General features: G+C 34.9%; 1 protein-coding gene across 1 annotated transcript in view; it reads right to left on the bottom strand.

The window, feature by feature from the left end:
* Positions 1–435: 435 nt before the first annotated feature.
* LOC144888458 (uncharacterized) overlaps positions 436–23,600 on the bottom strand; it is a 72,830-nt gene continuing 49,665 nt past the window's right edge. The window contains exons 11-12 of the mRNA XM_078766374.1: positions 833–1,219; positions 436–515 (exon numbers count right to left, since the gene is read on the bottom strand). Of these exons, the coding sequence (XP_078622500.1) occupies positions 436–515; positions 833–1,219 (467 nt within the window). The remainder of the gene's footprint in view (positions 516–832; positions 1,220–23,600) is intronic.

Raw genomic sequence — 23,600 nt, 5'->3', positions numbered from 1 at the left:
GGGCTTTTGAGTCATCAGGGTCATCTGGGTCTTTTTGGTCCTCGAGGACTTTTGGATCATCCTGGTTTTTGGGTACTTTTGGTTCATCAGGACTTTTTGGTCATCTGGGTCTTTTGGGGGCTTTTGGATCTTCAGGAATTTTTGGCTCTTTGGGGACTTTTGGGTCATCAGGGTATTTTGGGTCATCAATGACTTTTGGGTCCTTGTGGACTTTTGGGTGATCTGGATCTTTTGGGTCATCAAGGACTTTCGGGTCATCTGGGTGTTTTGGATCTGGATCAACGCTTAAATTTCAGTGATGTTGCAATGTTGTCATTACAATAAAAACCATGACATACCGTGTAAGAGTGCAGCATTGCCATCATGGTACAACAAGATTGATTAACAAAACAATACAGGACTCAAACCCTTAGCTTGTGCAGTCATCTTGTCCATTCATTGCTTACAACAGGCCAGAACCAGGCGCAGGATGAAAATAGTGCAGAGGGAATTTAAAACTATGACCTGTAGTGGCACTGGATAAAAAGAACAGTTGTGAAATCATCGATCAACAGTGTAAATAAAAATAGTATTTTGATGTTTGTTTACAAGATCAGATTAAAACAGAATCTAAATGGAAACACATTGATCTGTGTGTCTTATGGCAGGTGTGGAAAATCTATGGCTCAGCCCTTACATCTCCGGTCTATCACCTTCCCTCAACTATATGTCCTCGAGTCATTATTAGAGTACGCATGATATAGAAAAATGTCCAAAAGGCATACAAGCAAATAACAAATATGACGACACATTTGTTATGGTGAAAAATAAAAGAAATGCTTTCTAAGGTTACCTTGTGTAAAGTGCACAAGAGATCCTTCGTCGCAAATGCCAAAGAATACTGATGTTTTCAAAATAGTCAAACATTTGTTGTGAAGGGGCACGTACAAAGTGTTTTTCCTGTACACCATCACACTTTCATCAGTGGGGTTTGTGTTTGAGAGTTCCAAAGTGGTGGTGTTAAAAAGGCACAGGGACTGTCCAAACTGGCACAGGTGACCGCACCGGGTAAGTACCCACGGCTCGTCGCATTGGTTCACATACTTCGAGGCCAACACGTGGGTTTTCTTCGTTTCGACGAGGCAGGTCTTTCCACCCGGTTTATCAAGTTGTGATAATTTATTTTGATATTCAAATGGCACGTGACACACACAGCCGATGTACTGTGCACCCAGGGACACTGCAAAAAATATGAAAAAGATCAACGGACATGGAAGTTTATCAATAGTTATCAACAGTGTGTGATGTTGATAACCAAGCATCCATGGGAGTTTATCAATCATGTATGATACTGATAATCAAGCATCCATGGGAGTTTATCAATCATGTATGATACTGCTAATCAAGCATCCATGGGCGTTTATCAATAATGTATGATACTGATAATCAAGCATCCATGTGAGTTTATCAATCATGTATGATACTGATAATCAAGCATCCATGGGAGTTTCAATCATGTATGATACTGATAATCAAGCATCCATGGGAGTTTATCAATAATGTATGATACTGATAATCAAGTATCCATGGGAGTTTATCAATCATGTATGATACTGATAATCAAGCATCCATGGGAGTTTCAATCATGTATGATACTGATAATCAAGCATCCATGGGAGTTTATCAATAATGTATGATACTGATAATCAAGTATCCATGGGAGTTTATCAATCATGTATGAGACTGATAATCAAGCATCCATGGGAGTTTATCAATAATGTATGATACTGATATAATCAATCATCCATGGGAGTTTATCAATAATGTATGATACTGATAACCAAGCATCCATGGGAGTTTATCAATCATGTATGATACTGACAATCAATCATCCATGGGAGTTTATCAATAATGTATGATACTGACAACCAAGCATCCATGGGAGTTTATCAATCATGTATGATACTGATAACCAAGCATCCATGGGAGTTTATCAATCATGTATGATACTGATAATCAAGCATCCATGGGAATTTATCAATAATGTATGATACTGATAACCAAGCATCCATGGGAGTTTATCAATAATGTATGATACTGATAATCAATCATCCATGGGAGTTTATCAATCATGTATGATACTGATAACCAAGCATCCATGGGAGTTTATCAATCATGTATGACACTGATAACCAAGCATCCATGGGAATTTATCAATAATGTATGATACTGATAACCAAGCATCCATGGGAGTTTATCAATCATGTATGATACTGATAACCAAGCATCCATGGGAGTTTATCAATCATGTATGATACTGATAATCAAGCATCCATGGGAATTTATCAATAAATGTATGATACTGACAACCAAGCATCCATGGGAGTTTATCAATCATGTATGATACTGATAACCAAGCATCCATGGGAGTTTATCAATCATGTATGATACTGATAATCAAGCATCCATGGGAGTTTATCAATCATGTATGATACTGATAATCAAGTATCCATGGGAGTTTATCAATCATGTATGATACTGATAATCAAGCATCCATGGGAGTTTATCAATCATGTATGATACAGATAACCAAGCATCCATGGGAATTTATCAATAATGTATGATACTGATAACCAAGCATCCATGGGAGTTTATCAATCATGTATGATACTGATAATCAAGTATCCATGGGAGTTTATCAATCATGTATGATACTGATAATCAAGCATCCATGGGAGTTTATCAATCATGTATGATACAGATAACCAAGCATCCATGGGAGTTTATCAATAATGTATGATACTGATAACCAAGCATCCATGGGAGTTTATCAATCATGTATGATACTGATAACCAAGCATCCATGGGAGTTTATCAATCATGTATGATACTGCTAACCAAGCATCCATGGGAGTTTATCAATCATGTATGATACTGATAACCAAGCATCCATGGGAGTTTATCAATCATGTATCATACTGATAATCAAGCATCCATGGGAGTTTATCAATCCAGTATGATACTGAAAATCAAGCATCCATGGGAATTTATCAATCATGTATGATACTGATAACCAAGCATCCTTTTGTTGTTTATCAATCATGTATGATACTGATAATCAAGCATCCATGGGAATTTATCAATAATGTATGATACTGGCAACCAAGCATCCATGGGAGTTTATCAATCATGTATGATACTGATTAATCAAGCATCCATGGGAGTTTATCAATAATGTATGATACTGATAACCAAGCATCCATGGGAGTTTATCAATCATGTATGATACTGATAACCAAGCATCCATGGGAATTTATCAATAATGTATGACCCTGACAATCAAGCATCCATGGGAGTTTATCAATAATGTATGATACTGATAACCAAGCATCCATGGGAGTTTATCAATCATGTATGATACTGATAACCAAGCATCCATGGGAATTTATCAATAATGTATGACACTGACAATCAAGCATCCATGGGAGTTTATCAATCATGTATGATACTGATAATCAAGCATCCATGGGAGTTTATCAATCATGTATGATACTGATAATCAAGCATCCATGGGAGTTTATCAATCATGTATGATACTGATAATCAAGCATCCATGGGAATTTATCAATAATGTATGATACTGATAACCAAGCATCCATGGGAGTGTATCAATCATGTATGATACTGATAACCAAGCATCCATGGGAATTTATCAATAATGTATGACACTGACAATCAAGCATCCATGGGAGTTTATCAATAATGTATGATACTGATAACCAAGCATCCATGGGAGTTTATCAATCATGTATGATACTGATAACCAAGCATCCATGGGAGTTTATCAATAATGTATGACACTGACAATCAAGCATCCATGGGAGTTTATCAATCATGTATGATACTGATAATCAAGCATCCATGGGAGTTTATCAATAATGTATGATACTGATAACCAAGCATCCATGGGAATTTATCAATAATGTATGACACTGACAATCAAGCACCCATGGGAGTTTATCAATCATGTATGATACTGATAAATCAAGCATCCATGGGAGTTTATCAATAATGTATGATACTGATTAATCAAGCATCCATGGGAGTTTATCAATGATGTATGATACAGATAACCAAGCATCCATGGGAATTTATCAATAATGTATGATACTGATAACCAAGCATTCATGGGAGTTTATCAATAATGTATGATACTGATAATCAAGCATCCATGGGAGTTTATCAATCATGTATGATACTGATAACCAAGCATCCATGGGAGTTTATCAATCATGTATGATACTGATAACCAAGCATCCATGGGAGTTTATCAATCATGTATGATACTGATAACCAAGCATCCATGGGAGTTTATCAATCATGTATGATACTGATAACCAAGCATCCATGGGAGTTTATCAATCATGTATGATACTGATAACCAAGCATCCATGGGAGTTTATCAATAATGTATGATGTTGATAACCTGGCATCCATTGGAGTTTATCAATCATGTATGATACTGATAATCAAGCATCCATGGGAGTTTATCAATCATGTATGATACTGATAACCAAGCATCCATGGGAGTTTATCAATAATGTATGATGTTGATAACCCAGCATCCATTGGAGTTTATCAATCATGTATGATACTGATAATCAAGTATCCATGGGAGTTTATCAATCATGTATGACACTGATAACCAAGCATCCATGGGAGTTTATCAATCATGTATGATACTGATCAAGCATTCATGGGAGTTTATCAATCATGTATGATACTGATAATCAAGCATTCATGGGAGTTTATCAATCATGTATGATACTGATAATCAAGCATTCATGGGAGTTTATCAATCATGTATGATACTGATAATCAAGCATCCATGGGAGTTTATCAATCATGTATGATACTGATAACCAAGCATCCATGGGAGTTTATCAATCATGTATGATACTGATAATCAAGCATCCATGGGACTTCATCAATAATGTATGATACTGATAACCAAGCATCCATGGGAGTTTATCAATCATGTATGATACTGATAATCAAGCATCCATGGGAGTTTATCAATCATGTATGATATTGATAACCAAGCATCCATGGGAGTTTATCAATCATGTATGATACTGATAATCAAGCATCCATGGGAGTTTATCAATCATGTATGATACTGCTAACCAAGCATCCATGGGAGTTTATCAATCATGTATGATACTGATAATCAAGCATCCATGGGAGTTTATCAATCATGTATGATACTGCTAACCAAGCATCCATGGGAGTTTATCAATCATGTATGATACTGCTAACCAAGCATCCATGGGAGTTTATCAATCATGTATGATACGGATAATCAAGCATCCATGGGAGTTTATCAATAATGTATGATACTGATAATCAAGCATCCATGGGAGTTTATCAATCATGTATGATACTGATAACCAAGCATTCATGGGAGTTTATCAATAATGTATGATACTGATAATCAAGCATCCATGGGAGTTTATCAATAATGTATGATGTTGATAACCGAGCATCCATGGGAGTTTATCAATCATGTATGATACTGATAACCAAGCATCCATGGGAGTTTATCAATCATGTATGATACTGATAATCAAGCATCCATGGGACTTCATCAATAATGTATGATACTGATAACCAAGCATCCATGGGAGTTTATCAATCATGTATGATACTGATAATCAAGCATCCATGGGAGTTTATCAATCATGTATGATATTGATAACCAAGCATCCATGGGAGTTTATCAATCATGTATGATACTGATAATCAAGCATCCATGGGAGTTTATCAATCATGTATGATACTGCTAACCAAGCATCCATGGGAGTTTATCAATCATGTATGATACTGATAATCAAGCATCCACGGGGGTTTCTCAATAATGTATGATACTGATAACCAAGCATCAATGGGAGTTTATCAATCATGTATGATACTGATATCTAAGCATCCATGGGAGTTTATCAATCATGTATGATATTGATAACCAAGCATCCGTGGGAGTTTATCACTAATGTACGATGTTACTAATCAAGCATCCATGGGAGTTTATCAATCATGTATGATACTGATAACCAAGCATCAATGGGAGTTTATCAATCATGTATGATACTGATAACTTAGCATCCATGGGAGTTTATCAATCATGTATGATACGGATAATCAAGCATCCATGGGAGTTTATCAATAATGTATGATACTGATAATCAAGCATCCATGGGAGTTTATCAATCATGTATGATACTGATAACCAAGCATTCATGGGAGTTTATCAATAATGTATGATACTGATAATCAAGCATCCATGGGAGTTTATCAATAATGTATGATGTTGATAACCGAGCATCCATTGGAGTTTATCAATCATGTATGATACTGATAACCAAGCATTCATGGGAGTTTATCAATAATGTATGATACTGATAACCAAGCATCCATGGGAGTTTATCAATAATGTATGATGTTGATAACCGAGCATCCATTGGAGTTTATCAATCATGTATGATACTGATAATCAAGCATCCATGGGAGTTTATCAATCATGTGTGATACTGATAACCAAGCATTCATGGGAGTTTATCAATGATGTATGATACTGATAATCAAGCATCCATGGGAGTTTATCAATCATGTATGATACTGATAATCAAGCATCCATGGGAGTTTATCAATAATGTATGATACTGATAATCAAGCATCCATGGGAGTTTATCAATAATGTATGATGTTGATAACCGAGCATCCATTGGAATTTATCAATCATGTATGATACTGATAATCAAGCATTCATGGGAGTTTATCAATCATGTATGATACTGATAACCAAGCATCCATGGGAGTTTATCAATCATGTATGATACTGATAATCAAGCATCCATGGGAGTTTATCAATCATGTATGATACTGATAACCAAGCATCCATGGGAGTTTATCAATCATGTATGATACTGATAATCAAGCATTCATGGGAGTTTATCAATCATGTATGATACTGATAATCAAGCATTCATGGGAGTTTATCAATCATGTATGATACTGATAATCAAGCATCCATGGGAGTTTATCAATCATGTATGATACTGATAACCAAGCATCCATGGGAGTTTATCAATCATGTATGATACTGATAATCAAGCATTCATGGGAGTTTATCAATCATGTATGATACTGATAATCAAGCATTCATGGGAGTTTATCAATCATGTATGATACTGATAATCAAGCATCCATGGGAGTTTATCAATCATGTATGATACTGATAACCAAGCATCCATGGGAGTTTATCAATCATGTATGATACTGATAATCAAGCATCCATGGGACTTCATCAATAATGTATGATACTGATAACCAAGCATCCATGGGAGTTTATCAATCATGTATGATACTGATAATCAAGCATCCATGGGAGTTTATCAATCATGTGTGATATTGATAACCAAGCATCCATGGGAGTTTATCAATCATGTATGATACTGATAATCAAGCATCCATGGGAGTTTATCAATCATGTATGATACTGCTAACCAAGCATCCATGGGAGTTTATCAATCATGTATGATACTGATAATCAAGCATCCACGGGGGTTTATCAATAATGTATGATACTGATAACCAAGCATCAATGGGAGTTTATCAATCATGTATGATACTGATATCTATGCATCCATGGGAGTTTATCAATCATGTATGATATTGATAACCAAGCATCCATGGGAGTTTATCACTAATGTACGATGTTACTAATCAAGCATCCATGGGAGTTTATCAATCATGTGTGATACTGATAACCAAGCATCAATGGGAGTTTATCAATCATGTATGATACTGATAACTTAGCATCCATGGGAGTTTATCAATCATGTATGATACGGATAATCAAGCATCCATGAGAGTTTTTCAATAATGTATGATACTGATAATCAAGCATCCATGGGAGTTTATCAATCATGTATGATACTGATAACCAAGCATTCATGGGAGTTTATCAATAATGTATGATACTGATAATCAAGCATCCATGGGAGTTTATCAATAATGTATGATGTTGATAACCGAGCATCCATTGGAGTTTATCAATCATGTATGATACTGATAACCAAGCATTCATGGGAGTTTATCAATAATGTATGATACTGATAACCAAGCATCCATGGAAGTTTATCAATCATGTATGATACAGATAACCAAGCATCCATGGGAGTTTATCAATAATGTATGATACTGATAACCAAGCATCCATGGGAGTTTATCAATCATGTATGATACTGATAACCAAGCATCCATGGGAGTTTATCAATCATGTATGATACTGCTAACCAAGCATCCATGGGAGTTTATCAATCATGTATGATACTGATAACCAAGCATCCATGGGAGTTTATCAATCATGTATCATACTGATAATCAAGCATCCATGGGAGTTTATCAATCCAGTATGATACTGAAAATCAAGCATCCATGGGAATTTATCAATCATGTATGATACTGATAACCAAGCATCCTTTTGTTGTTTATCAATCATGTATGATACTGATAATCAAGCATCCATGGGAATTTATCAATAATGTATGATACTGGCAACCAAGCATCCATGGGAGTTTATCAATCATGTATGATACTGATAATCAAGCATCCATGGGAGTTTATCAATAATGTATGATACTGATAACCAAGCATCCATGGGAGTTTATCAATCATGTATGATACTGATAACCAAGCATCCATGGGAATTTATCAATAATGTATGACCCTGACAATCAAGCATCCATGGGAGTTTATCAATAATGTATGATACTGATAACCAAGCATCCATGGGAGTTTATCAATCATGTATGAAACTGATAACCAAGCATCCATGGGAATTTATCAATAATGTATGACACTGACAATCAAGCATCCATGGGAGTTTATCAATCATGTATGATACTGATAATCAAGCATCCATGGGAGTTTATCAATCATGTATGATACTGATAATCAAGCATCCATGGGAATTTATCAATCATGTATGATACTGATAACCAAGTATCCATGGGAGTTTATCAATCATGTATGATAATGATAATCAAGCATCCATGGGAGTTTATCAATCATGTATGATACTGATAATCAAGCATCCATGGGAATTTATCAATAATGTATGATACTGATAACCAAACATCCATGGGAGTGTATCAATCATGTATGATACTGATAACCAAGCATCCATGGGAATTTATCAATAATGTATGACACTGACAATCAAGCATCCATGGGAGTTTATCAATAATGTATGATACTGATAACCAAGCATCCATGGGAGTTTATCAATCATGTATGATACTGATAACCAAGCATCCATGGGAGTTTATCAATAATGTATGACACTGACAATCAAGCATCCATGGGAGTTTATCAATCATGTATGATACTGATAATCAAGCATCCATGGGAGTTTATCAATAATGTATGATACTGATAACCAAGCATCCATGGGAATTTATCAATAATGTATGACACTGACAATCAAGCATCCATGGGAGTTTATCAATCATGTATGATACTGATAATCAAGCATCCATGGGAGTTTATCAATAATGTATGATACTGATTAATCAAGCATCCATGGGAGTTTATCAATGATGTATGATACAGATAACCAAGCATCCATGGGAATTTATCAATAATGTATGATACTGATAACCAAGCATTCATGGGAGTTTATCAATAATGTATGATACTGATAATCAAGCATCCATGGGAGTTTATCAATCATGTATGATACTGATAACCAAGCATCCATGGGAGTTTATCAATCATGTATGATACTGATAACCAAGCATCCATGGGAGTTTATCAATCATGTATGATACTGATAACCAAGCATCCATGGGAGTTTATCAATCATGTATGATACTGATAACCAAGCATCCATGGGAGTTTATCAATCATGTATGATACTGATAACCAAGCATCCATGGGAGTTTATCAATAATGTATGATGTTGATAACCTGGCATCCATTGGAGTTTATCAATCATGTATGATACTGATAATCAAGCATCCATGGGAGTTTATCAATCATGTATGATACTGATAACCAAGCATCCATGGGAGTTTATCAATAATGTATGATGTTGATAACCCAGCATCCATTTGAGTTTATCAATCATGTATGATACTGATAATCAAGTATCCATGGGAGTTTATCAATCATGTATGACACTGATAACCAAGCATCCATGGGAGTTTATCAATCATGTATGATACTGATCAAGCATTCATGGGAGTTTATCAATCATGTATGATACTGATAATCAAGCATTCATGGGAGTTTATCAATCATGTATGATACTGATAATCAAGCATTCATGGGAGTTTATCAATCATGTATGATACTGATAATCAAGCATCCATGGGAGTTTATCAATCATGTATGATACTGATAACCAAGCATCCATGGGAGTTTATCAATCATGTATGATACTGATAATCAAGCATCCATGGGACTTCATCAATAATGTATGATACTGATAACCAAGCATCCATGGGAGTTTATCAATCATGTATGATACTGATAATCAAGCATCCATGGGAGTTTATCAATCATGTATGATATTGATAACCAAGCATCCATGGGAGTTTATCAATCATGTATGATACTGATAATCAAGCATCCATGGGAGTTTATCAATCATGTATGATACTGCTAACCAGGCATCCATGGGAGTTTATCAATCATGTATGATACTGATAATCAAGCATCCACGGGGGTTTCTCAATAATGTATGATACTGATAACCAAGCATCAATGGGAGTTTATCAATCATGTATGATACTGATATCTAAGCATCCATGGGAGTTTATCAATCATGTATGATATTGATAACCAAGCATCCGTGGGAGTTTATCACTAATGTACGATGTTACTAATCAAGCATCCATGGGAGTTTATCAATCATGTATGATACTGATAACCAAGCATCAATGGGAGTTTATCAATCATGTATGATACTGATAACTTAGCATCCATGAGAGTTTATCAATCATGTATGATACGGATAATCAAGCATCCATGGGAGTTTATCAATAATGTATGATACTGATAATCAAGCATCCATGGGAGTTTATCAATCATGTATGATACTGATAACCAAGCATTCATGGGAGTTTATCAATAATGTATGATACTGATAATCAAGCATCCATGGGAGTTTATCAATAATGTATGATGTTGATAAACGAGCATCCATTGGAGTTTATCAATCATGTATGATACTGATAACCAAGCATTCATGGGAGTTTATCAATAATGTATGATACTGATAACCAAGCATCAATGGGAGTTTATCAATCATGTATGATACTGATATCTATGCATCCATGGGAGTTTATCAATCATGTATGATATTGATAACCAAGCATCCATGGGAGTTTATCACTAATGTACGATGTTACTAATCAAGCATCCATGGGAGTTTATCAATCATGTGTGATACTGATAACCAAGCATCAATGGGAGTTTATCAATCATGTATGATACTGATAACTTAGCATCCATGGGAGTTTATCAATCATGTATGATACGGATAATCAAGCATCCATGGGAGTTTTTCAATAATGTATGATACTGATAATCAAGCATCCATGGGAGTTTATCAATCATGTATGATACTGACAACCAAGCATTCATGGGAGTTTATCAATAATGTATGATACTGATAACCAAGCATCCATGGGAGTTTATCAATCATGTATGATACAGATAACCAAGCATCCATGGGAGTTTATCAATAATGTATGATACTGATAATCAAGCATCCATGGGAGTTTATCAATCATGTATGATACTGCTAACCAAGCATCCATGGGAGTTTATCAATCATGTATGATACTGATAATCAAGCATCCACGGGGGTTTCTCAATAATGTATGATTCTGATAACCAAGCATCAATGGGAGTTTATCAATCATGTATGATACTGATATCTAAGCATCCATGGGAGTTTATCAATCATGTATGATATTGATAACCAAGCATCCGTGGGAGTTTATCACTAATGTACGATGTTACTAATCAAGCATCCATGGGAGTTTATCAATCATGTATGATACTGATAACCAAGCATCAATGGGAGTTTATCAATCATGTATGATACTGATAACTTAGCATCCATGGGAGTTTATCAATCATGTATGATACGGATAATCAAGCATCCATGGGAGTTTATCAATAATGTATGATACTGATAATCAAGCATCCATGGGAGTTTATCAATCATGTATGATACTGATAACCAAGCATTCATGGGAGTTTATCAATAATGTATGATACTGATAATCAAGCATCCATGGGAGTTTATCAATAATGTATGATGTTGATAACCGAGCATCCATTGGAGTTTATCAATCATGTATGATACTGATAACCAAGCATTCATGGGAGTTTATCAATAATGTATGATACTGATAACCAAGCATCCATGGGAGTTTATCAATAATGTATGATGTTGATAACCGAGCATCCATTGGAGTTTATCAATCATGTATGATACTGATAATCAAGCATCCATGGGAGTTTATCAATCATGTGTGATACTGATAACCAAGCATTCATGGGAGTTTATCAATGATGTATGATACTGATAATCAAGCATCCATGGGAGTTTATCAATCATGTATGATACTGATAATCAAGCATCCATGGGAGTTTATCAATAATGTATGATACTGATAATCAAGCATCCATGGGAGTTTATCAATAATGTATGATGTTGATAACCGAGCATCCATTGGAATTTATCAATCATGTATGATACTGATAATCAAGCATTCATGGGAGTTTATCAATCATGTATGATACTGATAATCAAGCATCCATGGGAGTTTATCAATCATGTATGATACTGATAACCAAGCATCCATGGGAGTTTATCAATCATGTATGATACTGATAATCAAGCATCCATGGGAGTTTATCAATCATGTATGATACTGATAACCAAGCATCCATGGGAGTTTATCAATCATGTATGATACTGATAATCAAGCATTCATGGGAGTTTATCAATCATGTATGATACTGATAATCAAGCATTCATGGGAGTTTATCAATCATGTATGATACTGATAATCAAGCATCCATGGGAGTTTATCAATCATGTATGATACTGATAACCAAGCATCCATGGGAGTTTATCAATCATGTATGATACTGATAATCAAGCATTCATGGGAGTTTATCAATCATGTATGATACTGATAATCAAGCATTCATGGGAGTTTATCAATCATGTATGATACTGATAATCAAGCATCCATGGGAGTTTATCAATCATGTATGATACTGATAACCAAGCATCCATGGGAGTTTATCAATCATGTATGATACTGATAATCAAGCATCCATGGGACTTCATCAATAATGTATGATACTGATAACCAAGCATCCATGGGAGTTTATCAATCATGTATGATACTGATAATCAAGCATCCATGGGAGTTTATCAATCATGTGTGATATTGATAACCAAGCATCCATGGGAGTTTATCAATCATGTATGATACTGATAATCAAGCATCCATGGGAGTTTATCAATCATGTATGATACTGCTAACCAAGCATCCATGGGAGTTTATCAATCATGTATGATACTGATAATCAAGCATCCACGGGGGTTTATCAATAATGTATGATACTGATAACCAAGCATCAATGGGAGTTTATCAATCATGTATGATACTGATATCTATGCATCCATGGGAGTTTATCAATCATGTATGATATTGATAACCAAGCATCCATGGGAGTTTATCACTAATGTACGATGTTACTAATCAAGCATCCATGGGAGTTTATCAATCATGTGTGATACTGATAACCAAGCATCAATGGGAGTTTATCAATCATGTATGATACTGATAACTTAGCATCCATGGGAGTTTATCAATCATGTATGATACGGATAATCAAGCATCCATGGGAGTTTTTCAATAATGTATGATACTGATAATCAAGCATCCATGGGAGTTTATCAATCATGTATGATACTGATAACCAAGCATTCATGGGAGTTTATCAATAATGTATGATACTGATAATCAAGCATCCATGGGAGTTTATCAATAATGTATGATGTTGATAACCGAGCATCCATTGGAGTTTATCAATCATGTATGATACTGATAACCAAGCATTCATGGGAGTTTATCAATAATGTATGATACTGATAACCAAGCATCCATGGAAGTTTATCAATCATGTATGATACAGATAACCAAGCATCCATGGGAGTTTATCAATAATGTATGATACTGATAACCCAGCATCCATGGGAGTTTATCAATCATGTATGATACTGATAACCAAGCATCCATGGGAGTTTATCAATCATGTATGATACTGCTAACCAAGCATCCATGGGAGTTTATCAATCATGTATGATACTGATAACCAAGCATCCATGGGAGTTTATCAATCATGTATCATACTGATAATCAAGCATCCATGGGAGTTTATCAATCCAGTATGATACTGAAAATCAAGCATCCATGGGAATTTATCAATCATGTATGATACTGATAACCAAGCATCCTTTTGTTGTTTATCAATCATGTATGATACTGATAATCAAGCATCCATGGGAATTTATCAATAATGTATGATACTGGCAACCAAGCATCCATGGGAGTTTATCAATCATGTATGATACTGATAATCAAGCATCCATGGGAGTTTATCAATAATGTATGATACTGATAACCAAGCATCCATGGGAGTTTATCAATCATGTATGATACTGATAACCAAGCATCCATGGGAATTTATCAATAATGTATGACCCTGACAATCAAGCATCCATGGGAGTTTATCAATAATGTATGATACTGATAACCAAGCATCCATGGGAGTTTATCAATCATGTATGATACTGATAACCAAGCATCCATGGGAATTTATCAATAATGTATGACCCTGACAATCAAGCATCCATGGGAGTTTATCAATAATGTATGATACTGATAACCAAGCATCCATGGGAGTTTATCAATCATGTATGAAACTGATAACCAAGCATCCATGGGAATTTATCAATAATGTATGACACTGACAATCAAGCATCCATGGGAGTTTATCAATCATGTATGATACTGATAATCAAGCATCCATGGGAGTTTATCAATCATGTATGATACTGATAATCAAGCATCCATGGGAATTTATCAATCATGTATGATACTGATAACCAAGTATCCATGGGAGTTTATCAATCATGTATGATACTGATAATTATCAAGCATCCATGGGAGTTTATCAATCATGTATGATACTGATAATCAAGCATCCATGGGAATTTATCAATAATGTATGATACTGATAACCAAACATCCATGGGAGTGTATCAATCATGTATGATACTGATAACCAAGCATCCATGGGAATTTATCAATAATGTATGACACTGACAATCAAGCATCCATGGGAGTTTATCAATAATGTATGATACTGATAACCAAGCATCCATGGGAGTTTATCAATCATGTATGATACTGATAACCAAGCATCCATGGGAGTTTATCAATAATGTATGACACTGACAATCAAGCATCCATGGGAGTTTATCAATCATGTATGATACTGATAATCAAGCATCCATGGGAGTTTATCAATAATGTATGATACTGATAACCAAGCATCCATGGGAATTTATCAATAATGTATGACACTGACAATCAAGCATCCATGGGAGTTTATCAATCATGTATGATACTGATAATCAAGCATCCATGGGAGTTTATCAATAATGTATGATACTGATTAATCAAGCATCCATGGGAGTTTATCAATGATGTATGATACAGATAACCAAGCATCCATGGGAATTTATCAATAATGTATGATACTGATAACCAAGCATTCATGGGAGTTTATCAATAATGTATGATACTGATAATCAAGCATCCATGGGAGTTTATCAATCATGTATGATACTGATAACCAAGCATCCATGGGAGTTTATCAATCATGTATGATACTGATAACCAAGCATCCATGGGAGTTTATCAATCATGTATGATACTGATAACCAAGCATCCATGGGAGTTTATCAATCATGTATGATACTGATAACCAAGCATCCATGGGAGTTTATCAATCATGTATGATACTGATAACCAAGCATCCATGGGAGTTTATCAATAATGTATGATGTTGATAACCTGGCATCCATTGGAGTTTATCAATCATGTATGATACTGATAATCAAGCATCCATGGGAGTTTATCAATCATGTATGATACTGATAACCAAGCATCCATGGGAGTTTATCAATAATGTATGATGTTGATAACCCAGCATCCATTGGAGTTTATCAATCATGTATGATACTGATAATCAAGTATCCATGGGAGTTTATCAATCATGTATGACACTGATAACCAAGCATCCATGGGAGTTTATCAATCATGTATGATACTGATCAAGCATTCATGGGAGTTTATCAATCATGTATGATACTGATAATCAAGCATTCATGGGAGTTTATCAATCATGTATGATACTGATAATCAAGCATTCATGGGAGTTTATCAATCATGTATGATACTGATAATCAAGCATCCATGGGAGTTTATCAATCATGTATGATACTGATAACCAAGCATCCATGGGAGTTTATCAATCATGTATGATACTGATAATCAAGCATCCATGGGACTTCATCAATAATGTATGATACTGATAACCAAGCATCCATGGGAGTTTATCAATCATGTATGATACTGATAATCAAGCATCCATGGGAGTTTATCAATCATGTATGATATTGATAACCAAGCATCCATGGGAGTTTATCAATCATGTATGATACTGATAATCAAGCATCCATGGGAGTTTATCAATCATGTATGATACTGCTAACCAGGCATCCATGGGAGTTTATCAATCATGTATGATACTGATAATCAAGCATCCACGGGGGTTTCTCAATAATGTATGATACTGATAACCAAGCATCAATGGGAGTTTATCAATCATGTATGATACTGATATCTAAGCATCCATGGGAGTTTATCAATCATGTATGATATTGATAACCAAGCATCCGTGGGAGTTTATCACTAATGTACGATGTTACTAATCAAGCATCCATGGGAGTTTATCAATCATGTATGATACTGATAACCAAGCATCAATGGGAGTTTATCAATCATGTATGATACTGATAACTTAGCATCCATGAGAGTTTATCAATCATGTATGATACGGATAATCAAGCATCCATGGGAGTTTATCAATAATGTATGTTACTGATAATCAAGCATCCATGGGAGTTTATCAATCATGTATGATACTGATAACCAAGCATTCATGGGAGTTTATCAATAATGTATGATACTGATAATCAAGCATCCATGGGAGTTTATCAATAATGTATGATACTGATAATCAAGCATCCATGGGAGTTTATCAATCATGTATGATACTGATAACCAAGCATTCATGGGAGTTTATCAATAATGTATGATACTGATAACCAAGCATTCATGGGAGTTTATCAATAATGTATGATACTGATAACCAAGCATCCATGGGAGTTTATCAATAATGTATGATGTTGATAACCGAGCATCCATTGGAGTTTATCAATCATGTATGATACTGATAATCAAGCATCCATGGGAGTTTATCAATCATGTGTGATACTGATAACCAAGCATTCATGGGAGTTTATCAATGATGTATGATACTGATAATCAAGCATCCATGGGAGTTTATCAATCATGTATGATACTGATAATCAAGCATCCATGGGAGTTTATCAATAATGTATGATACTGATAATCAAGCATCCATGGGAGTTTATCAATAATGTATGATGTTGATAACCGAGCATCCATTGGAGTTTATCAATCATGTATGATACTGATAATCAAGCATTCATGGGAGTTTATCAATCATGTATGATACTGATAATCAAGCATCCATGGGAGTTTATCAATCATGTATGATACTGATAACCAAGCATCCATGGGACTTTATCAATCATGTATGATACTGATAATCAAGCATCCATGGGAGTTTATCAATCATGTATGATACTGATAACCAAGCATCCATGGGAGTTTATCAATCATGTATGATACTGATAATCAAGCATTCATGGGAGTTTATCAATCATGTATGATACTGATAATCAAGCATTCATGGGAGTTTATCAATCATGTATGATACTGATAATCAAGCATCCATGGGAGTTTATCAATCATGTATGATACTGATAATCAAGCATTCATGGGAGTTTATCAATCATGTATGATACTGATAATTAAGCATTCATGGGAGTTTATCAATCATGTATGATACTGATAATCAAGCATCCATTGGAGTTTATCAATCATGTATGATACTGATAATCAAGCATCCATGGGAGTTTATCAATCATGTATGATACTGATAACCAAGCATCCATGGGAGTTTATCAATCATGTATGATACTGATAATCAGGCATCCATGGGACTTCATCAATAATGTATGATACTGATAACCAAGCATCCATGGGAGTTTATCAATCATGTATGATACGGATAATCAAGCATCCATGGGAGTTTATCAATAATGTATGATACTGATAATCAAGCATCCATGGGAGTTTATCAATAATGTATGATGTTGATAACCGAGCATCCATTGGAGTTTATCAATCATGTATGATACTGATAACCAAGCATTCATGGGAGTTTATCAATAATGTATGATACTGATAATCAAGCATCCATGGGAGTTTATCAATAATGTATGATGTTGATAACCGAGCATCCATTGGAGTTTATCAATCATGTATGATACTGATAACCAAGCATTCATGGGAGTTTATCAATAATGTATGATACTGATAACCAAGCATCCATGGGAGTTTATCAATAATGTATGATGTTGATAACCGAGCATCCATTGGAGTTTATCAATCATGTATGATACTGATAATCAAGCATCCATGGGAGTTTATCAATCATGTGTGATACTGATAACCAAGCATTCATGGGAGTTTATCAATGATGTATGATACTGATAATCAAGCATCCATGGGAGTTTATCAATCATGTATGATACTGATAATCAAGCATCCATGGGAGTTTATCAATAATGTATGATACTGATAATCAAGCATCCATGGGAGTTTATCAATAATGTATGATGTTGATAACCGAGCATCCATTGGAATTTATCAATCATGTATGATACTGATAATCAAGCATTCATGGGAGTTTATCAATCATGTATGATACTGATAATCAAGCATCCATGGGAGTTTATCAATCATGTATGATACTGATAACCAAGCATCCATGGGAGTTTATCAATCATGTATGATACTGATAATCAAGCATCCATGGGAGTTTATCAATCATGTATGATACTGATAACCAAGCATCCATGGGAGTTTATCAATCATGTATGATACTGATAATCAAGCATTCATGGGAGTTTATCAATCATGTATGATACTGATAATCAAGCATTCATGGGAGTTTATCAATCATGTATGATACTGATAATCAAGCATTCATGGGAGTTTATCAATCATGTATGATACTGATAACCAAGCATCCATGGGAGTTTATCAATCATGTATGATACTGATAATCAAGCATCCATGGGACTTCATCAATAATGTATGATACTGATAACCAAGCATCCATGGGAGTTTATCAATCATGTATGATACTGATAATCAAGCATCCATGGGAGTTTATCAATCATGTGTGATATTGATAACCAAGCATCCATGGGAGTTTATCAATCATGTATGATACTGATAATCAAGCATCCATGGGAGTTTATCAATCATGTATGATACTGCTAACCAAGCATCCATGGGAGTTTATCAATCATGTATGATACTGATAATCAAGCATCCACGGGGGTTTATCAATAATGTATGATACTGATAACCAAGCATCAATGGGAGTTTATCAATCATGTATGATACTGATATCTATGCATCCATGGGAGTTTATCAATCATGTATGATATTGATAACCAAGCATCCATGGGAGTTTATCACTAATGTACGATGTTACTAATCAAGCATCCATGGGAGTTTATCAATCATGTGTGATACTGATAACCAAGCATCAATGGGAGTTTATCAATCATGTATGATACTGATAACTTAGCATCCATGGGAGTTTATCAATCATGTATGATACGGATAATCAAGCATCCATGGGAGTTTTTCAATAATGTAAGATACTGATAATCAAGCATCCATGGGAGTTTATCAATCATGTATGATACTGACAACCAAGCATTCATGGGAGTTTATCAATAATGTATGATACTGATAACCAAGCATCCATGGGAGTTTATCAATCATGTATGATACAGATAACCAAGCATCCATGGGAGTTTATCAATAATGTATGATACTGATAACCAAGCATCCATGGGAGTTTATCAATCATGTATGATACTGATAACCAAGCATCCATGGGAGTTTATCAATCATGTATGATACTGCTAACCAAGCATCCATGGGAGTTTATCAATCATGTATGATACTGATAACCAAGCATCCATGGGAGTTTATCAATCATGTATCATACTGATAATCAAGCATCCATGGGAGTTTATCAATCCAGTATGATACTGAAAATCAAGCATCCATGGGAATTTATCAATCATGTATGATACTGATAACCAAGCATCCTTTTGTTGTTTATCAATCATGTATGATACTGATAATCAAGCATCCATGGGAATTTATCAATAATGTATGATACTGGCAACCAAGCATCCATGGGAGTTTATCAATCATGTATGATACTGATAATCAAGCATCCATGGGAGTTTATCAATAATGTATGATACTGATAACCAAGCATCCATGGGAGTTTATCAATCATGTATGATACTGATAACCAAGCATCCATGGGAATTTATCAATAATGTATGACCCTGACAATCAAGCATCCATGGGAGTTTATCAATAATGTATGATACTGATAACCAAGCATCCATGGGAGTTTATCAATCATGTATGATACTGATAACCAAGCATCCATGGGAATTTATCAATAATGTATGACACTGACAATCAAGCATCCATGGGAGTTTATCAATCATGTATGATACTGATAATCAAGCATCCATGGGAGTTTATCAATCATGTATGATACTGATAAATCAAGCATCCATGGGAATTTATCAATCATGTATGATACTGATAACCAAGTATCCATGGGAGTTTATCAATCATGTATGATACTGATAATCAAGCATCCATGGGAGTTTATCAATCATGTATGATACTGATAATCAAGCATCCATGGGAATTTATCAATAATGTATGATACTGATAACCAAACATCCATGGGAGTGTATCAATCATGTATGATACTGATAACCAAGCATCCATGGGAATTTATCAATAATGTATGACACTGACAATCAAGCATCCATGGGAGTTTATCAATAATGTATGATACTGATAACCAAGCATCCATGGGAGTTTATCAATCATGTATGATACTGATAACCAAGCATCCATGGGAATTTATCAATAATGTATGACACTGACAATCAAGCATCCATGGGAGTTTATCAATCATGTATGATACTGATAATCAAGCATCCATGGGAGTTTATCAATAATGTATGATACTGATTAATCAAGCATCCATGGGAGTTTATCAATGATGTATGATACAGATAACCAAGCATCCATGGGAATTTATCAATAATGTATGATACTGATAACCAAGCATTCATGGGAGTTTATCAATAATGTATGATACTGATAATCAAGCATCCATGGGAGTTTATCAATCATGTATGATACTGATAACCAAGCATCCATGGGAGTTTATCAATCATGTATGATACTGATAACCAAGCATCCATGGGAGTTTATCAATCATGTATGATACTGATAAACAAGCATCCATGGGAGTTTATCAATCATGTATGATACTGATAACCAAGCATCCATGGGAGTTTATCAATCATGTATGATACTGATAACCAAGCATCCATGGGAGTTTATCAATAATGTATGATGTTGATAACCTGGCATCCATTGGAGTTTATCAATCATGTATGATACTGATAATCAAGCATCCATGGGAGTTTATCAATCATGTATGATACTGATAACCAAGCATCCATGGGAGTTTATCAATAATGTATGATGTTGATAACCCAGCATCCATTGGAGTTTATCAATCATGTATGATACTGATAATCAAGTATCCATGGGAGTTTATCAATCATGTATGACACTGATAACCAAGCATCCATGGGAGTTTATCAATCATGTATGATACTGATCAAGCATTCATGGGAGTTTATCAATCATGTATGATACTGATAATCAAGCATTCATGGGAGTTTATCAATCATGTATGATACTGATAATCAAGCATTCATGGGAGTTTATGAATCATGTATGATACTGATAATCAAGCATCCATGGGAGTTTATCAATCATGTATGATACTGATAACCAAGCATCCATGGGAGTTTATCAATCATGTATGATACTGATAATCAAGCATCCATGGGACTTCATCAATAATGTATGATACTGATAACCAAGCATCCATGGGAGTTTATCAATCATGTATGATACTGATTAATCAAGCATCCATGGGAGTTTATCAATCATGTATGATATTGATAACCAAGCATCCATGGGAGTTTATCAATCATGTATGATACTGATAATCAAGCATCCATGGGAGTTTATCAATCATGTATGATACTGCTAACCAGGCATCCATGGGAGTTTATCAATCATGTATGATACTGATAATCAAGCATCCACGGGGGTTTCTCAATAATGTATGATACTGATAAGCAAGCATCAATGGGAGTTTATCAATCATGTATGATACTGATATCTAAGCATCCATGGGAGTTTATCAATCATGTATGATATTGATAACCAAGCATCCGTGGGAGTTTATCACTAATGTACGATGTTACTAATCAAGCATCCATGGGAGTTTATCAATCATGTATGATACTGATAACCAAGCATCAATGGGAGTTTATCAATCATGTATGATACTGATAACTTAGCATCCATGAGAGTTTATCAATCATGTATGATACGGATAATCAAGCATCCATGGGAGTTTATCAATAATGTATGATACTGATAATCAAGCATCCATGGGAGTTTATCAATCATGTATGATACTGATAACCAAGCATTCATGGGAGTTTATCAATAATGTATGATACTGATAATCAAGCATCCATGGGAGTTTATCAATAATGTATGATGTTGATAAACGAGCATCCATTGGAGTTTATCAATCATGTATGATACTGATAACCAAGCATTCATGGGAGTTTATCAATAATGTATGATACTGATAACCAAGCATCCATGGGAGTTTATCAATAATGTATGATGTTGATAACCGAGCATCCATTGGAGTTTATCAATCATGTATGATACTGATAATCAAGCATCCATGGGAGTTTATCAATCATGTGTGATACTGATAACCAAGCATTCATGGGAGTTTATCAATGATGTATGATACTGATAATCAAGCATCCATGGGAGTTTATCAATCATGTATGATACTGA

This window comes from Myxine glutinosa, chromosome 12 (genome assembly GCF_964187855.1).
Source record: "Myxine glutinosa chromosome 12, kmMyxGlut1.1, whole genome shotgun sequence".
Classification (NCBI taxonomy): Eukaryota; Metazoa; Chordata; class Myxini; order Myxiniformes; family Myxinidae; genus Myxine; species Myxine glutinosa.
The sequence above is the reverse complement of the archived record's forward strand: the minus strand, read 5'-3'. Positions and strand labels throughout refer to the sequence as shown.